The sequence below is a fragment of the Typopeltis vanoorti genome, chromosome 10, assembly GCF_054136105.1.
Source record: "Typopeltis vanoorti isolate ZY-2024b chromosome 10, IOZ_Tvanoo_1.0, whole genome shotgun sequence".
NCBI lineage: Eukaryota > Metazoa > Arthropoda > Arachnida > Uropygi > Thelyphonidae > Typopeltis > Typopeltis vanoorti.
The window spans coordinates 8,876,451-8,895,292 of record NC_143558.1 but is presented as its reverse complement, the minus strand read 5'-3'; the positions used below and the strand labels follow the sequence as shown (position 1 = coordinate 8,895,292).

Genomic DNA, 18,842 nt, shown 5'->3' with positions numbered 1-18,842 from the left:
CAAATGGAATTATGTGAATTTCAGGCAGATGATTTTATTAGAGCTCACACAGAGACCGGAGCAGAATTGTTTACATTTTTTAAGAAAAAAAAAAGTTTAAACAATTTTACTTAGAAATAAATATAAGAAATAATATAAGAGATTTGGGATTAAATATTATTTCAGTTTTTTGAAGTACTTACATACGTGAGAGGGCATTTTCTAGCATGAAATACATAGTCAAACTACACGAATGTATGAATAACTATTATTGAACAATTACTTGGACTCAACACAAAATACGAGGCTAATCTTCTTGAATGGCAAGCAGTCTCAAGTAGAGTTATGTGGGCTAATATGAGAATGGGGAATTGGACAATGAGACTTATTTGTACCTATGGTCCCACAGAAGGTTCTACTAAGGTAGAAGTGGAGGAGTTTTTGAGGCTTTTAAGCAACTGACACAATGAAAAAGAAAAGTTGGTCATTGTTGGGGATCTAAATAGCAGAGTAGGAAATGATTGTGAAACATACAAAAAATATTTTGGGAAAATTTGGAGAAAAGAGCAAAGCTAATAATAATGGCAAATATCTGTTGGTTTTCTGCTCAGGACATGGACTGGTTATTACTAACACCATGTTCCAACATAAAAATGTGCACAAATTCACATGGAGAGAAGAGGCAAGGAATAAGAAAAGTCTCATTGACTATATTATTGTTGATAGTGATGTTTTCTCCCTGGTGCAGGACACCAGAGTGTAGAGAGGATTTGAAATTGGAAGTGATCACTATTTAGTCTTGAGCAGGATAAAATTGAATTTCATATTGAAAAGAAGAACATGTAAGAAAGTTTTAAAGCGAATAAAAGTTGAGCAGCTCTCAGATGTGAACTGTAGACTAAAATACACAAAGATTATTGAAGAAAAAATAAAAAGAGTTTGAGAACAGCAACCAAACCTTGGAGATTCAGTGGCATGCCTTGAAGAAAACACTGATTGATTCAGTCAGAGAGGCATGTGGTAAGGTTTTCTGCAAGGATAGAAAAATCAGAACTCCCTGGTGGACACAGGAAGTTAAAGAGGCAGTGAAGGAAAAGAAGAACGCATATCAAAAGTTCCTGTCAAATAAGTCAGCTTGTGCTTTTAGAGAAAACAGAGACAAATGCCAGAATGCTAAACACTGTGTAAAACTACCTAAACAAGTCATAGGAGGACTTTGGCAAGAACATAGAAAATAAATATGAAGAAGGTGGTAAGATATTCTGGAGGTTGTTGAAGAAGCTTAGGAATGGAGGAAAGAGTGCTGTAAAAGGAGTTAGAGATGATAAAGGTGAAATGAAAACGGGAGAAAAAAATATCCTTGAAGTATGGAGTAATTACTTTGAAAAGCTGTTAAATGAAACAAGCAGTGATGACAGCACAGTGGTAAAAAACACTCAACAGGCATGCAGTCAGGAATACATATCCATACTTGAAGTAGAAAAAGCCATAAAAGGCTTGAAATGTGGAAAGGCAGCAGGAGTAGATGATATTCGACCAGAAATGCTGAAGTATGGTGGTATAAGAGTCTTACAGTGGCTGCACTGCATAGTTCAGAAAGCCTGGACAAAGGGACGAATTCCCGATGATTGGAGTAGCTCTCATAGTACCCATATATAAAAAGGGAAATAAAACTGAATGTGAGAAATTTCCCTACTGGGTGTTTCTGGCAAGATCTATGCAAGTATACTTGAGAAACGGTTGAGAAGAATTGTGGAAGAAAAGCTTGGTGAAGAACGAGCTGGATTCAGGCCAAATAGAGGCTGTCAGGATCAGATATTCACTTTACGACAAATAGTCGAGAAAGCATGGGAATATAACAAAGATCTGTATTTATGTTTTGTCAGTTTGGAAAAGGCATATGACAAAGTGCCAAGAGAGAAGCTATTCAGTACGCTACAGTCAGCAGTTAGAATTGAAGGAAGTACAGGAAGATGGTTTAATGTTAAATCTGGTGTGAGACAAAGATATACATTATCCAATCTTATATTCATTATCTATATGGATCACATTATGAAGGAAAGTGGTATTAAACATATCAAAATTGGAGATGTTAATGTCAGCTCTTTGCTTTATGCAGATGATGTCATGCTTCTAAATAAATCCGCAAGTCTGCAAGATTCTCTCACTAAATTGACTAACTGTTGTAATAGATATGGTATGAAGATCAGCAATAAAAAAACAAAGACAATGAAAATAGGTAGAATCATTGAAAATGTGAATGAACATTTCAGCTACTTAGGCATAATTTTTAGTGAAGATGGTAAATTAAATATAGAAATAGACAAGAGAATCAGCAAAGCTGGTATGGTGAGAAGTCAATTGAATAAATACATATGGAATAAGAGAAAAATTAGTCAGAACACTAAATTAGCTGTATACAAGACAGTGTTCAAACCATTTTAACTTATGGATCTGAGAGCTGGCTCAGAAGTAAAACACTTGACCAAAGACTAGAGACCGCAGATATGAGAGTCCTGAGAAAGATTATAGGGGTGAACAGATGGCATCAATGGCAATATCATATTAAAAATGAGGATATTAGGAAAGAACTTGACATTTTCAGCATCCTGGAATGCGTTGGCAGAGCTAATCTCAGATGGTATGGTCATTTAAACAGAATGGGCGAAAAAAGATTAGCAAAACAAGTTGTCTCTGCCAGGTTGCAGCAAAACGACCCAAAGGAAGACCAAGATATAGTGGATTGATACGTACAAAGTGCCTTAGACGATAGAAATATAAGATCTGATAATGTTGGAGTTTTGACAAGTAACAGACTGATTTGGAGGAAAATTGTAGATAGGAAGTTAGTAATGATGTAAATTTTTCATGTAGTACTGTCATATCCTGTACACCCCTTGAGGGTACATGGCAGGAATTTGATGATGATGATGATGAGGCATGCAGTCAGGGATACATATCCATACTTCAAGTAGAATAAGCCATCAAAGGCTTGAAATGTGGAAAGGCAGTAGGGGTAGATGATATTCGACCAGAAATGCTGAAGTATGGTGGTATAAAAGTCTTACAGTGGCTGCCCACATATTTAAAAAAAGGGAAATAAAACTGAATATGAGAATTACAGAGGTATATCCCTACTGAGTGTTCCTGGTAAGATATATGAAAGTATACTTAGAAACGGTTGAGAAGAATTGTGGAAGAAAGCTTGGAGAAGAACAATCTGGATTCAGGTCAAATAGAGGCTGTCAGGATCAGATCTTCACTTTATGACAAATAGTGGAGAAATCATGGGAATATAACAAATCTGTATTTAAGTTTTGTCGATTTGGAAAAGGCATATGACAAGGTGCCAAGAGAGAAGCTATTCCAACTGCTACAGTTATATGGTGTCAATGGGGCATTATATCAAGCAATACTTAGTCTTTATTTGAGTTGTAAGTCAGCAGTTAGAATTGTAGGAAATACAGGAAGATGGTTTAATGTTAAATATGATGTGAGACAAGGATGTACATTATTCCCTTTGTTATTCATTATCTATATGGATCACATGATGAAGGAAAGTGGTATTAAGCATGATATCAGAATTTTAGATGTTAATGTCAGCTCTTTGGTTTATGCGGACGAAGTTATACTACTAAATAAATCCGCTACAAGTCTGCAGGTTCTCTAACTAAATTGAATAACTGTTGTAATATATATGGTATGAAGGTCATCAATAAAAAGACAAAGACAATGAAAATAGGCAGAATCATTGAAAATGTCAACTGTGTTGTGAATGGAGAACCTGTGGAACAAGTAAAACATTTCTGCTACCTAGGCATGATTTTTAGTGAAGATGGTAAATTAAATATGGAAATAGACAACAGAATCAACAAAGCTGGTATGGTAGTAAGTCAATTGAATAAATTCATATGGAATAAGAGAGAAATTAGTCGGAACACTAAATTAGGTGTATACAAGACAGTGCTCAAATCAGTTTTAACTTATGGATCTGAGAGGTGGGTCAGAAGTAAAACACTTGTCCAAAGACTAGAGACTGCAGATATGAGAGTCCTGAGAAAGATTAGCGGCATGAACAGATGGCATCAATGGCAATATCATATTAAAAACGAGAATATTAGGAAAGAACTTGACATTGTCAGCATCCAGGAATGCATTAGCAGAGCTAATCTCAGGTGCAATGGTTACTTAAACAGAATGGGCAAGGAAAGATTAGCAAAACAAGTGTTCTCTGCCAGGTTTGCAGGAAAACGACACAGAGGAAGACGAAGATATAGGTGGATTGATATGGTACAAAGTGCCTTAGACGATAGAAATATAAGATCTGGTAATGTTGCAGTCTTGACAAGTAGCAGACTGATTTGGAGGAAAATTGTAGATAGGAAGTTAGTAATGATGTAAATTTTTCATGTAGTACTATCATATCCTGTACACCCCTTTAGAGTACATGGCAGGAATTTGGTGATGACGATGCTTTGACTTTCAGCAACTAGAATCAAAGTGAACAAGCAATAACATTAAATGAATTTTTTTTTTTCAAATTTTAAATCGCATTTCAAATAATCAAAATGGACAAGAAACAATGTCACATGGTACTGAGTCATCCATAGTGCTTTCTTTAAATCTAATTTTTTTCCAGATTTTAATTTCAATTCTAATATGAATTAAAATAAAAAGAACTTAAAGGTTTAAAAAATTAAGCAGAACTTCTTCTTTTCTTTTTTTTCTTTATATTTACATCATCGTACAGTATAATCTGATTAATTGGTCCACCAGTTAATTGGAACTGCTATTTTATTGGAACAATCTGTAAGAACAAAAGCAATATGAGATTATAACAAGAATTTATTTCATTTATTTGAGACACAGGATCGTTTAATTGGACCGGCCAGAAACCTCTACTACATGGAGTGCTAGAAAAATTACATAATATTGATTCAAAATTGTAGTGCTGATGACACCTGCAATATTGATGAAACAGGCCTATTTTATTGTGCCACATCAGATGTTTCCCTGTGTTATTAACATGCTATGCTGTTTGAATCAGGAAAGCAATACTAATAGGTAACAGTGTTATGCTGTTCAAAGTCAGGAACTGTTAGTTAAAGGGCCATGTCTCAATGCTTTAAATGGATTAGAATGGAATGTTTACCAGTTCAGTACCATGTGAACAAAAATGTGTAAATGATCTGAATTTTTTAAGAATTGGCTTATGAGTTGGGACATTGAATTAAAACAGAAATCAAGAAAAATTTTACTGATTCTTGACAATTGCTATGAATGAAGAATTTGATGTTTTAAGGATACTTGTGACATAAAGACTGAGTAATATAAGCACATAAACACAAGAAAGATATTTAATTAACGAAATATTTTGGTCTGGAAATAGCAGACCGTCTTCAGTGGCACTACAAGAACAGTTAAAAAAAAAAAAAACGAGGTGGAATACTAACAATAGATCATTTAAAAATAGAACAAGCCGCGTGATGTTATATCACTAAGTATTAAAGGGAATATTTTTAAGCAGAGACATAATTGAAATAAAGATATTAATTAATAATATTAAATAACATAAAATTAATATGAATTAATGAGTTATCCTGATTAGACTTTCCCAGATTTTTGATATAGATATACAGTCATTCCGATTCAGGTTATGACGATGGAGTAAGGCCTCTATGCTTTCTTTGAATAAACGTTCAAATTTATAACGGGATCTATGTAAGAAGCGAGTTTTTGACCAAAGGATGTTGTGGTTAGTTTCAATCCTGTGCTGAGCCAATTCAGATTTTTCAGGTTTGTGATGAATGGAGGATTGATGTTCTTGGATTCTTTTTTCAAGAGAACATCCAGTTTGTCCAAAATAGGAGCGATCACAGTTGCAGGGAATTTGATAAACTCCAGGAAGAGACATAGTTGAGCGTTTGTCTTTAGGAGAAGGAAAATTAATAATTGTTAATAGGTGAATACGTAGCTGTTAACTCATATTTCTTTAGAATTCTTGTGATAGGTTCTGAAATCCCGGAGATGTATGGAATTGGAACTCGACGTATTGAATCTTTGTTGTTTTGTGGTGGATTATAAGAAATGAGAAGATGTTGAGTACTCTTTTTGGAAAAGCCATTGAGTTTCATGTGTTGTTGGATAGTAGAAAGTTCTTTCTGTAAAAAATTAGAAGTAGAACAATTAGTTTTGGCTCTTCTGATTAGACATTTTATGATTCCTGTTTTTTGACAAGGATGATGGGCTGATTCTTTATAACGACCTGTGAACGTTGGTTTCCTGTAAACTGTAGTTGTAAGAGTATTTGAAGGTGACTGGAAGAAAGCAACCAGTTATCTTTTTTAGATGTTCTCCTCATCCAGTCACCTTCAAATACTCTTACAACTACAGTTTACAAGAAACCAACGTTTACAGGTCATTATATTCTTAAAGAATTTTTTTTTTTTTTAACTGTTCTTGTAGTGCCACTGAAGATGGTCTGCTATTTCCAGACTGAAATATTTGGTTAATTAAATATCTTTCTTGTGTTTACATGCTTGTATTATTCATGAATGAAGAATGTTAATTTGTTACAAGCAGTACAGTTTATAGCCAATAATTCAGAAGAAATAAGCATTAGGGGCCATTCAAAACTGTGTTGCTTACTGGTTTTAAATATTCAGGCCAATTGATATGGCCAGTATTGAAAATGATGACCCATTAGACTTGAACCACATCAGAAAAGTATGAAGTGTTTGTGCATCTATTGATGTTGTCTTCAATACTATAATGAAAGTGAAGATTTTGAGGAGGAAACAAGTAAAACATCAGAGGACATTAGAAGAAGAATGATGAGGATGACACCCCCCCCCCAAGCTTGATCTGGTGACCACCTATAGAAAATTTATTACTGGATTACAACTCCATTTCATGCAGGAAAGCAATATGTTTGCATGTTTTATAGCACCTCCTGCACATTGCTATACTCAGACTTTTTCTGGGCACAACAAGAGGAATTTTGTTCATTAACTGAAAGAATTTTATCTTTCAACTTCTTTAATTCAGTGCTGTCCAACATCTGCAGAGTGGACCAAGGTTTTTAAAAGTTAGATGGCAGGTGTATTTTTTTTTTTTAATATACAGTGGGTTCTGGTTAATTAGGCACTAAATACATGCACTGATTTTGTTTAATTATAGTCAATTAAAAAAAAAAAAAAACTGATAGGCTATGCTCAATCAGTTCACACATCATTAACTGCTAAGTGTATTTGTGTTTAATACAAAGGTGGTCTGAAAAGTTCTCAGCCCAACAATGACAAAACAAATTTATAATTTCAAAATTATTTTTAGTTTTCAACACAATCTCCCTTAAGACTAATACATTTATTCCAGCGATTTGCCAGCACCATTATCCTATCCCTGTAGTGGTTCTCAGTAAAATCTGCAAAATTGCCCCTCTACAGCTGCAATCACCTCTTGATTTGAAGAAAAATGCTGACCAGCGAGGAAGAGTTTTATTTTTGGGAAGAGATAGAAGTCAGAGGGAGCCAAATCCGAGTGGATGTTCCAACAATAACAATTCCATAGTGTAGATCCCTTAATTTTCCCATTGCCAAAACACCTTTGTGGGCAGGTGCATTGTCCTGATGAAAGATGATTTTTTCCTTCTGCAAACTGGGTCTTTTCTCACGAATTTTTTCGTCTAGTCTGGTTAAAAGATCGGAATAATATTCTCCGGTTATTGTTTTACACTTTTCAAGATAATTAATAAACAAAATGCCTTTAGCATCCCAAAACACCGATGCCATGACCTTTCCTGCTGATGGAACCGACTTTGTCTTCTTTGGTGCTGAACAACCAGCTTCTGTCCACTGTTTTGACTGCTGTTTGGATTCTTGTGTGTAACGGTGAATCCAAGTCTCATCCATAATAATAAATCAACACACAAAATGAGTTTTATTCTTCTTAAAATGCTCCAAGCACTGCTCAGAGATTTTCATGCAAGCCTGGCACCCATCTTGCGCAAAGCTTTTTCATTTGCGATTCTTCATGCAGAATATACACGTTCTTTTGAAATGCCTATAGTCTCAGCAATTTCACGCACTTTGACTTGCTGGTCATCCAATGCCATATCATGCACTTAATCAATGATTTCTGATGTTACAATTTTGGATGTCCTTCACATGGATCATCTTCAAGGCTAGTATTAAACTTGGCAGCCCATTTCTTATTTGTTGAAAACGAAAGAGAAGAGTGCCCATAAACTTTTATGATCTTTGAATTTCTATTGGCATTAAACCTTCTTTTACAAAGAATTTTATAACCGCACGATACTCAATTTTATCCATTTTAAGGGATACCAACAACACTTGCTTCAGATAGCTGTATAAAACAAACTATTTAATAGAATTAATTGCAATTTCACATGGATGCTTATGACAGATGTATCAACTTAGAACAAAAAAATCATGCCGATAGTGTTTCCATCTATGGTCGAGTCTGAGAACTTTTCAGACCACCCTCATACGTATATAAATGAAATTATTTTCATGACAAATATTTTACTTTAATTAAAGCCAGTCATTTAAGTTTATAAGTCAGCAATTTTTCAACACAAGAAACAAGAAACTTGTTCAAACTTGTATTTTGTCTTATGTACATGCACCTTTTAAATTCTAGTTTAATTGGGCCAAATTATACTATTCCCAATCCACTGTATATTTTAAAAACCTTGGCCCACTCTGTAGATGTTGGACAGCATTGATTTAAAGTAAAGAAGTTGGAAGATAAAAATCTGTCAGTCCACACATAGATTGGAGTCTGGGCAGTTCCTATTTTTGAGTTATGTCCTTCAGCTGTACCATGAAAGATAATAACCTAACAAATACTAGTGTCACAACAGATGTTAAAAACACCTCCCAAAAAACAAAGATATACCTAAAAAAAGCCAAAATGACACCAAAACTTCATCCAATAAACACTTCAATATTTCACTAACATCTGAGACATCAGTAATGATAAAAACTACTACTTACAAAGATCTCAACCTTCTGTAAAAAGGGAGGAACACTTCTTTTGTCAAATCAGACATTCCTTACCAAAGGTTATCAAACCTGGAATCCCCTCTTTTCAATCTGCTCTCTTTCAAGATCTCCCTTACTTCTCTTTATAGCTTTAATAACTGCCTTTAATTCAAACTACTGCTGCTGCTGTTCTCTTTTATTACTTTTCTCTAAAAGTTCATTTCATACAGTAATTATCCAAAGTATTATCCTAGCACTTTGATGTTCATAACACAAAGTAGCTACCATTCTCTTACTTTGCAGATCAAGCTTGAAGGGAAGCTGAATCATTTATTTATTAATCAATTCTGAATCATTTGCTATCATTCATCATCTAACACAAATAGCCAACCAGAATAAGCTAATCTTCATCATTCTTTCAATACGCTGGACATTTCCTTAACCAAATCTTACTCCAGATAAACTGTAGATATCTACAGTCTGAAACAAAAAATGTAAAAAAATTATAAAGCCAAAGCAGACTTCATGAGGGCCAAATGCAACAGGCTTGCCTCCTACTCATCTGGCATTTCAGCCTTCTGGTCCCCTTCTTAAGGCTGTTGGACATAACTTCTGCCCTTCCTTGTTTCCACTTCCATCACGCTGATGTGAGGGAAGTGACATAACATCACCCATAGATAATGTATATCTCTTAGCATCATTTCTTTTCCATCATCTCTTGTTCAGATGACTAAGGAAAATAACCTCTTATGATATCACTAACAGCTCACCACATTCCTTTTCTAATATTTTGCCAAAATAGAATCAGAAAAACCCTCATTAATCTTGATAATTCTCCTGGTCCAGATGGCATCCCTCCAATTGTGCTCAAATCTTCTTATCCACAATTAACACCTATCGTGTATTGTCTGTGTAATCTGCCATATTCATCTAGCATCTATCCAATAGTACATAAGCAATCTTTTATTCAGCTTTCCTAAAAAGGGAGATAAAAATCACCTATCAAACTATTGTCCTATTGCTCTCACCTTAGTACTCTTGAAAGTGATAGAGAAGGTCATCAATAATCTTCTCTTCAGACCTGGTTAGCTGAATGGTTAGTGCTTTTGCCCTCCACCTCACAGGTTGTGGGTTCAAATGCCACCTTGGGCATGGATGTTTGTGATTGTTCTTAGTTGGGGGATGAATTTCAATGCCCAGTGTGAGAACTCAACCCTGATTATTAGGGGCCTGATGCTGCTTGAAAAAAGTTCCATCATGTTTGGTCTCTAGAGCAGGGTTTCCAGATTATGTAAAAAATAAATAAAAAATATATAAAATTAAGAAAAATAGGAAAAAGTGTTTAGCCTGCCCACAGTACTAATGGAGACCTATCAGTTAATTAGTGATTACCAGTATGGATTCCACCATTCTTGTTCTGCAGCCTCTTTGCTGACCTTACCTATTTTGGAAACAGGTCATGGAGACAATTGGAGAAACTCTTGTGGTTGCTATTGATATTTGTATAGCATCTGATCATGTCTAGCATCGAGGCTTTCTAAACAAGTTACCGTCTTATGGTCTTCTTCCTGCCTTTTGTGATTGGATTGCCAGCATGCTCTCTGGTCAGATTTCTTTATAAATGCCAGAGTATATGAGAGTTCTCTACTCATTCTCCCTATAAATCCTTGACCTTCTCTCTCTTATTTCAAATCCTATTCATAGGTTTTTTTTTGTTGACAGTATTCTCTATTTCTGTTTTTCATGCAAGAAACCCTGAAGCACTCAGATGATTCAGGCTTCAAGATCTACTATAACCAATGTCTTAAACACTGATGTTCTCACCACTCTCAACTAGATTGAAAATAACTTAGTGAATTTCATTGCTGTCAAAACATAATCCTGTCTTATTACCCAAAAGAAGAAAAATCCTACTTCACATATGGGGGTGGGGAGTCCTTGTAGCCCAGTTGGTACTGACAGTACCCTTTGGCTAGAAAGACATGGGTTTGAATGCTGTCTAGGATGAGAAGAATCTTGATAAGGACTTTCAAGTGAAGGTGAGGTAGCCAGTTTTATACCAAAGTGTAAAGGTTTTTCCATCCCAGAAACTCAGGTCTTTCATTCCTCAAAAACAAACCACTGGTTTCCTTAAATCTTGCAGATCCCCCCCCCTCAATACTATTTTTTGATATCTGTCAGTCAGCTATCCTTTTTTTCATGCTAATATTTTATAATCCAGTCCCATATGCTCTAATTTCTGCATTTCTTTTAATAGTAAAAATTGTTCAAATGTTCCAAAATTCTGTGAATGATATTATCACTGTGATAACTTTCTCTCTCACTCTCTCTCGCTTTTTTAATCCACTGCAGCATTTTTTATATTATTTCTTTACTGTGCACTTACTCGTTCATTCATTCATTCATTCATTCACTCACTTATTTGCTTCTGCTGTTTAACTAAATACCTACTATGTATTTAACTTATGTATTGTATCAGCAGACCAAGTACAAAGTCTATATGTACATTAGCACAGCTTTCATAATTGCATACTGTAACTTATATGTATCATATCAACAGAATTATTTGTCATATTCTTTGTTGGTTGATTCAAATATCATTGAAAATAATGCTGAATGCAAACATTTTGCTCCCTGACACAAACTGTGTAAATAATAAACCCGTGATGAAAAAGGTTGTGAGGAATAGAATTTTTATATGGAGAGTGATGAGTGGGCCTCTCATGATGAGTCTATTGATTCCATGGAGGTTATCAAAATAATAATAATATTTAATTATCTGAATTTATCTTTCTTTCATGGTTGATGCTTATTTATAGGGATGATACTCAAAAGTTGAAGAAAGGAGAAGAGGAAAAGAAAAAAACTTATTCTGCCTTGTGTTGTATTAATCGGCCTTTTACACATGATGATATCAAATGCTTAGATTCAATCAAAGACCTTGTATTGAAACAAAAGACTCCAATTAGAGTATTACACAGGTAAAAATGAATGATATTATCACTGTGATAACTTTCTCTCTTTTTTTTTTTTTAATCCATTACAGCATTTTTATATTTTCTCTTTACTGTGCACTCATTCATTCATTCACTTATTTGCTTCTGCTGTTTAACTAAATACCTACTATGTTTGCTTTTGTAATGCTTTCAACACTTTTGTATAAACACAAAAAAAATATTTAAACATGTTTATATACATGTTTTAACATGTAAACAAGTTAATGACTAAGGTTTTTCAGAGAAGGAAAGAGTGGTATCATAATTAGTGGTCGTTGTGTGGTATTTTTGTGGAAAGGACATCTGTGACCCTACCACTTATTCTATCAGAAGCTTCACTTTCAAAAAAAAGTGAGATATGGGAGTGACCATACAGCATCAAAATGATGTCACATGTGAATAGCTAAGTGGGCATGAATGACTTAGTTGGTGAAAAAAGAAATGTTGATGGAGACTTGAGGAAGTTATTGCAGGAGGTAAAGGATAATAGTGTTGTTAGTGTGTTGCTATTCAAATCATCTTGCTATTCACATAGATAATGAATAGCAAGATGATTTGAGTTATGTAAGTAAATTGGATTTAGTTTGTGAATCTGTGGAGTGAATTTAAAGGGAAATTTGAATGGTTTAAAATTGATGGATTGCATTTGAATGGATTTGGTGTTGGGCATTTTAGAAAGGCTATTGTTTGTTGAGAAGGCACAGAATCAAGATGGTAATATAGCTAACAATCAAAGGGTACTTGTGAAGCAGGATAGGACAGCCAAATGGACTGTAAAGCAAGAGGAAGATGATCATAAGATTAAAGATGTGGTTATGACCGGACAAGGTGATGGAATGTGTAACTATGAGGATCAGGCAGGTATGAATGGCAATCAGAGTTAGGATCAGGGAAACAGGAGTGGTCAGACTGAAGAGAGCAAGGTATAGCAGCTAGAGTAGAGAATGTCTGTATTGGAAGAATGGTCTCAAAGACATGAGGATTATTATGTTTGTATTCAAATGTAGGAGTATTCGAAATACGAGTGCTGCGTTTGTTGCATTGATGAGTCAGTTAATCCCAAAGTTAATCAGTATAAATGAAACTTGGTTGTCCGAGGATGATGTGCTATCTGGAATAGAAATGGAGGGACAGGAAGGTGAAAGAGGAGGAAGAGTACTGTTAATGATTGCAGAGGAATTGTCCACAAAGTATGGAAGTTGATAGTACATGTGCAAATTTTGAATCTGTATGATGTGAAGTTTAAATTAACAGGAGGCTTGTATATCTGAGAGGATGCTGTTATAAGCCAGGGAATGTAGAGAATACTAATTGTGAAATGTTTAGGCAAATTGGTTGGGCATGTAAAAAGATGATGATCTTGAGAGGAGAATTTAATTACAGGAATATAGAATGGAAGAAGGAGATAATGTATGGGAATAAGAAGAGTGAGTTTGTTGAATTTCTGAGGGATAAATACCTTAAGCAGCATGTAACCAACTAGAAGTTTTAGTATTTTGGATTTGATGATAACTTCACAAAATGTAGTTGTTAATGAGGTGTTGACACTGCCACCAATTTGTGATCATGAGATACTTGTTTGGGAAGTGGTGAAACAACAAAAAGGTACTGCCAAAAAGAATTCCCATGCCCTGTCAAAAGATGTTGACAGTGCATGGGAATTCATAAGGCAGTATCTGACACAAGCAATATTTAACTGCATACCAAGAGTTAAGCGAGCAAATTGAATATGAGCAAAATGGATGAACAATGATAACAAGCAAGCTTTGTTGGAAAATAAAACGTTATGGATGAGGTACAAGACAGTTGATGGCAATCAAATCTATGATGAGTATAAAATGCAGGCAGGGAAGATGATGAGCATGTTAAAGAAAGAAAAAGTTGGCTGGTCAGGCAAGATTAATTCAAGGGAATTCTTCTGTTATATGGAAGCAAGAGGAAAAATAATTAAGGCAGGTTGACACTGGCAGATAGCATAAATTAAAGCTGCCAAGAAATTATATTCTTAGTTTAATCCTTTATCCGAGTGTAAGCAAACAAAGTTTGTAACTCATATATAGAAGCTAATGACTTCACATGCCTTATCACTTGCCTTAGTAACCCATAATGAAAAGCACATATCGTTACAGACATGTATAATGCTATGCATTATGAGAAGGGTCACTACTCAGACCAGTTTCAACCTTTATTGAGGTCTCATCAGTGGGAGCCAGACCCAGAGGTGATACCAAGGTTGAAGTAATGCAGAAGTCATGTTTTCATATACAAGTAGCCAAAAGGCATCGCACCTTATTATTAAAATACTCTGGATTAGAGATAGTTGTTGGAAGCTTTTCCACTTGGTTATACTATAAATTAAAGATGTCAAGAAATTATATTCTTGTTTTAATCCTTTATCCAAGTATAAGCAAACAAAGTTTGCACCTGAAGTATTTTCAGGATTGGGCAACTCATATATAGAAGCTAATGACTTCACATCACCTCAGTATCCCCTAATGCAAAGCACATATCCTTACAGGTTTGATGTGAAGTCATTGTAACCAAGTGTAAAAACTTCCAACAACTGGTCAATAATCATGGAAGCAGTGACCATTGCAAAGGATATAGTGGAATTATTGAATGAGCACTTTATCAGCATATATCATACTGGTTTAAATGATGCTGTGCAATATATAGAAGGGAAGCTAGTATTAGGAGAATTGGAAGTTGAAGAATCAGAGGTGTTTCAAGTATTGCTTGGGTTTTGTTAATAATGCTGTGGGAATGGATGACATATCACCACATATTTTTAAGGAATGTGCATAATAGTTAGCTATGCCCTTAACCTGGGTATTTAATGAAAGTCCAGTGGATAAGGTTCCTAAGGAATGGAAAGAGGGTAAAATAGTACCACCTCATAAGCATAGTTCTAGGACAGAAGCTTCTAACAGTCTGCATAACTGCAGATCTGGTCAAGGTGTTGGAGAGATTGGTTAGGAATAGAATACAAGATTGGGTTGATGGACATAGTAATCTTTATGATGGTTAGCATGGATTTATAAAGAGTAGGTTTTGTTTTAGCAATTTACTTGCATTTTATGGTATTAGATAAGGATAATCATATACAGTGATATTCTTGGGAATCTATCAAAAGCATTTGATAGATTCCCACATAAGTTGGTGTACAAGCTACAGAGGATGGAACTAGATAGTATATTGATTAGATAGATTGGCAATTGGCTCTGAACAATACCAGTAAGTTGTGTATGATGGAGCAGTGTCTCAAAAAGGAAGGTAACCAGTGGTGTGCCCGCAGGGTTGTTCTAGGGCCCCTGCTGTTTAATTTCCTTGTAAATGATATATCATGTGTACTGACCAGGGATCTTCAGTTTTTTGCTGATGATGCAAAGTTAGGGAGAATTATTAGCACTGCTGATGTCATTTCCATTCAGGAAGATTTCAATAGACTTTTGACTTGGATAAAAGAGTGGGGTTGTAGTTTTAGTATTAATAAGTGCAAGGTGTTGCATTTCGGAGTGCGGAAATATAAGGCTGTGTACTATATTGACAGTGATCTACTGCAGGAAGTGGATGAGGTTTGAGTGATGGTTGACAGTAGACTGAAGCTGAGAGCAAAAGCTGCATCATAGTGCTGCTATTATAAGAAGTACTCTAACATATAGGGATAAGGAAGTGGTTATGTCACTGTATAGAGCACTGATCAGACCACACTTGGACTGTTGTACTCAGATTTTGTCACCTGATTTTCAGTGTGATTTGGAAACATTGGAGAGGATCCAGAGAAGAGTAACTAAGACAGTATCAGGACTCTGGAATGCTGGCTATATGGAGAGAGAGAGAGAGAGAGAGAGGTTGAAGAAATGTGGATTTGCAGAGTTTGTGGGCATGAAGGAAAAGAGGTAATGTGATAGAGATGTTTATTATAATGAGGGAATTATAAAAAGAGTAGAAGGTGAGAGCCCATCTCTGGAAGTTTTTATTTAGTGGTGAAGATGGATATGGGGAGTAGATTTTTTACATAGAGAAATGTGAGTAAATGGAACACATTACCCAGAATATGTTGTTAATGCAAGGAGTGTTAAGAATTTTACGATTCAGTATGATATATATGTTGTCAGTTGTGAATGAACCTCTCATGATGAGTCTGCTGACTCTGGACTGTGTAATAATAATAATGTAGTAGAGGTCCACTTCGGGTTTGTCATATATGTTCTACTAATCAGTTCATTTCATCACATGCTTGTGGGATAAGAAATACAAAACTACCTGAGACCAAACATAATACTTTTTCAGGCTACTTTAGGTCTTTGCTATGCATGATGGCAAGGTTTATAATTGTTCTTGGCTGATAGATGATTTTAACTAGTGAGAATTGGATTCTGAAGTTTAAAGAGAGTGGTGTAATTGTATATATCTGTAGTATAATCTCTAAGCAATAAGCGCGATTAATATTCTCTTAAACTATAACAGCAACTTGTGTTTGTCATTCAGTTACTCTTAAAAGCTGAAACTGAATTTGTTCAATATATTTCAGTAAGGATCTCCAGTTTCATTTCATCAGAATTTAAAAGAAGTGTTGATAAATAGACAATACATTATTTACTAAAATAAAGAGCCAAAAGGTACTTTATTTGAAACAATGCTGGATCTAATATCCACTTGATTTTTTATAACAATACATTATGTTTCCCACATTATTTCAGACATTAAATATATTGTGTTAGGGACCACGAGATGGCGGCACATTTGAGCCGTCTCTCTTCACTGTGTACCGCTTAATTAGTGATAGCTTTGGGCCATCTATCTCTGATTGGTACCAGTGGAGATTGAACTGCCCACTCAGTCTCCAAAAGTTAGATAGAGCTAAATGGCCTCGCCTACTCCCGTTTATGGGAATAAAAAGATATTAGCTGATTTTTACATTATGTTTTGTTATACAGTGAATCTATTATGATTAATACAGATTTTGGAGATGTTCCAGAAAACAACAAACAGGATTCATTTTGCTCTCAGTAATAAGTGCTTTTAGAAAGATAAATGTAGTTTATAAAATTCTTACTATATATTTATATAATGTGTTTCAAAATTACTGGGATACCTGAGCACATCAAATTCAAATGAATATAAGCTACTAAGAAAACAGGAGTCTATAGCACATAGCTATAAATGACACTGTGCCATGTTCCCTTATTCATTTGCACACTCAAAATACTTTACTACAAGGAGCTCAACAAATTCAATTTGGATAAGTAGTTAGGTGTTACATTGCTTGTTTGTGTGTGTTCAGTGGATTTCAGAGGCTCCAACCTTTACTGAGGACCACCTGACTGCATATCTTTATAAAAAATGATAACATAAGTGATCAAATGTTGCAACAAAATCACATCCACATTTGCAGAATACACTCAAAATACTTTACTACAAGGAGCTCAACAAATTCAATTTGGATAAGTAGTTAGGTGTTACATTGCTTGTTTGTGTGTGTTCAGTGGATTTCAGAGGCTCCAACCTTTACTGAGGACCACCTGACTGCATATCTTTATAAAAAATGATAACATAAGTGATCAAATGTTGCAACAAAATCACATCCACATTTGCAGAAGAATCATGTCCAGAAGTAGACAGGATACATAATGCATACCTACAAAAGTTGATAATATATACATCTGTTGGTAATTTATGATCAGCTGTAGCTACAAATAAATGTTTAACATGTCAATACTTAGCAGTGCTTACGGTCAACATGGAAGATGTGATACAATCACTTCTGGAGAATCTGCTTATTTGGACTCTAGCAAAAGCATTTGCTTGTACAATTAATTTTGTCACCCACTGTGTTCATCCATTGAAAAAGATTTGAATCTGACAACTAGATAAATGCCTTCATTAGTCCTGTGCTGGCTCAGATGTAAATTTGTTAGTATGGAAAAGTATTCAGTGCATGTTAATTTTGATTTATTTGATGAAATTATTTCAAGTCAACCCTGACATCCTAAATAAAATGATACTATTGAAAATACAGTTCCATGGCAAAGGATTTTATATATTTAATTTTTATAAAAGCTCTTTCCCTCATGCCACATCAAAAATCTAAACTAAACACCCTAACAGAGTAAATGCTGTTAGATCTGCCTTTCCAGAGGCATTAGGTAGCAGCCCTACCACTGGACTTACCCAGCGACAGGTTAGTAACCTGTCCTGGGGAAATTCAAAATACTTTCAAGTTTCATGCAAGGAAAAGCTGGACAGACAATCAGGGAAAAGACCACAATTCAGGAAACAGTAAACGAAATTGGAAAAAGGAACACATAATGAAGATTGCAACATGGAATGTGAGAAGCATTGCACACAAAGAAGAGGAACTTGATAAACAACTAAACCAAGCTAACATAAAGATATGTATAGTAACAGAAACAAAGAAAAAACAAAAAGGTACAAAAGAAACAAACAACTATATACAAATCTACAGTGGAGTAAAAAAAGAAGAAAGAGCAAAAGCAGGTATAATGATTATGGTACATAAATCCCTAAAGAACAATATTGTACATTACAACTATTTGAATGAAAGACTAATAGAAATTAGACTCAAGACATTAAGAGGCCACATAACAATAATTGGTGCATATGCACCAGAAGAGGGAAAAGAAGAAGACAGTAATATATTTTATAAAGAATTACAGAATGCTATAGATAAAACAAACAAAACTATTTACTACTAGCAGGAGATTTAAATGCCAGAATAGGAAACAAAAAATACAAAGCAAACATAGGTAAATTTGGTGAAGATACATGTAATCAAAATGGTCGCAGATTGCACGATTTTGTCATTTATAATAATATGAGAATAATGAATTCAGTGTTC

At 34.8% G+C, this 18,842-nt stretch overlaps 1 protein-coding gene across 1 annotated transcript in view; it reads left to right on the top strand.

Moving 5' to 3' along the window:
* The window catches only part of LOC150102160 (tRNA pseudouridine synthase Pus10-like), a 166,194-nt gene that overhangs the window by 125,396 nt on the left and 21,956 nt on the right, over nt 1–18,842 (top strand). Inside the window, exon 14 of the mRNA XM_090399825.1 lies at nt 11,804–11,965. Within this exon, the coding sequence (XP_090255951.1) occupies nt 11,804–11,965 (162 nt within the window). The remainder of the gene's footprint in view (nt 1–11,803; nt 11,966–18,842) is intronic.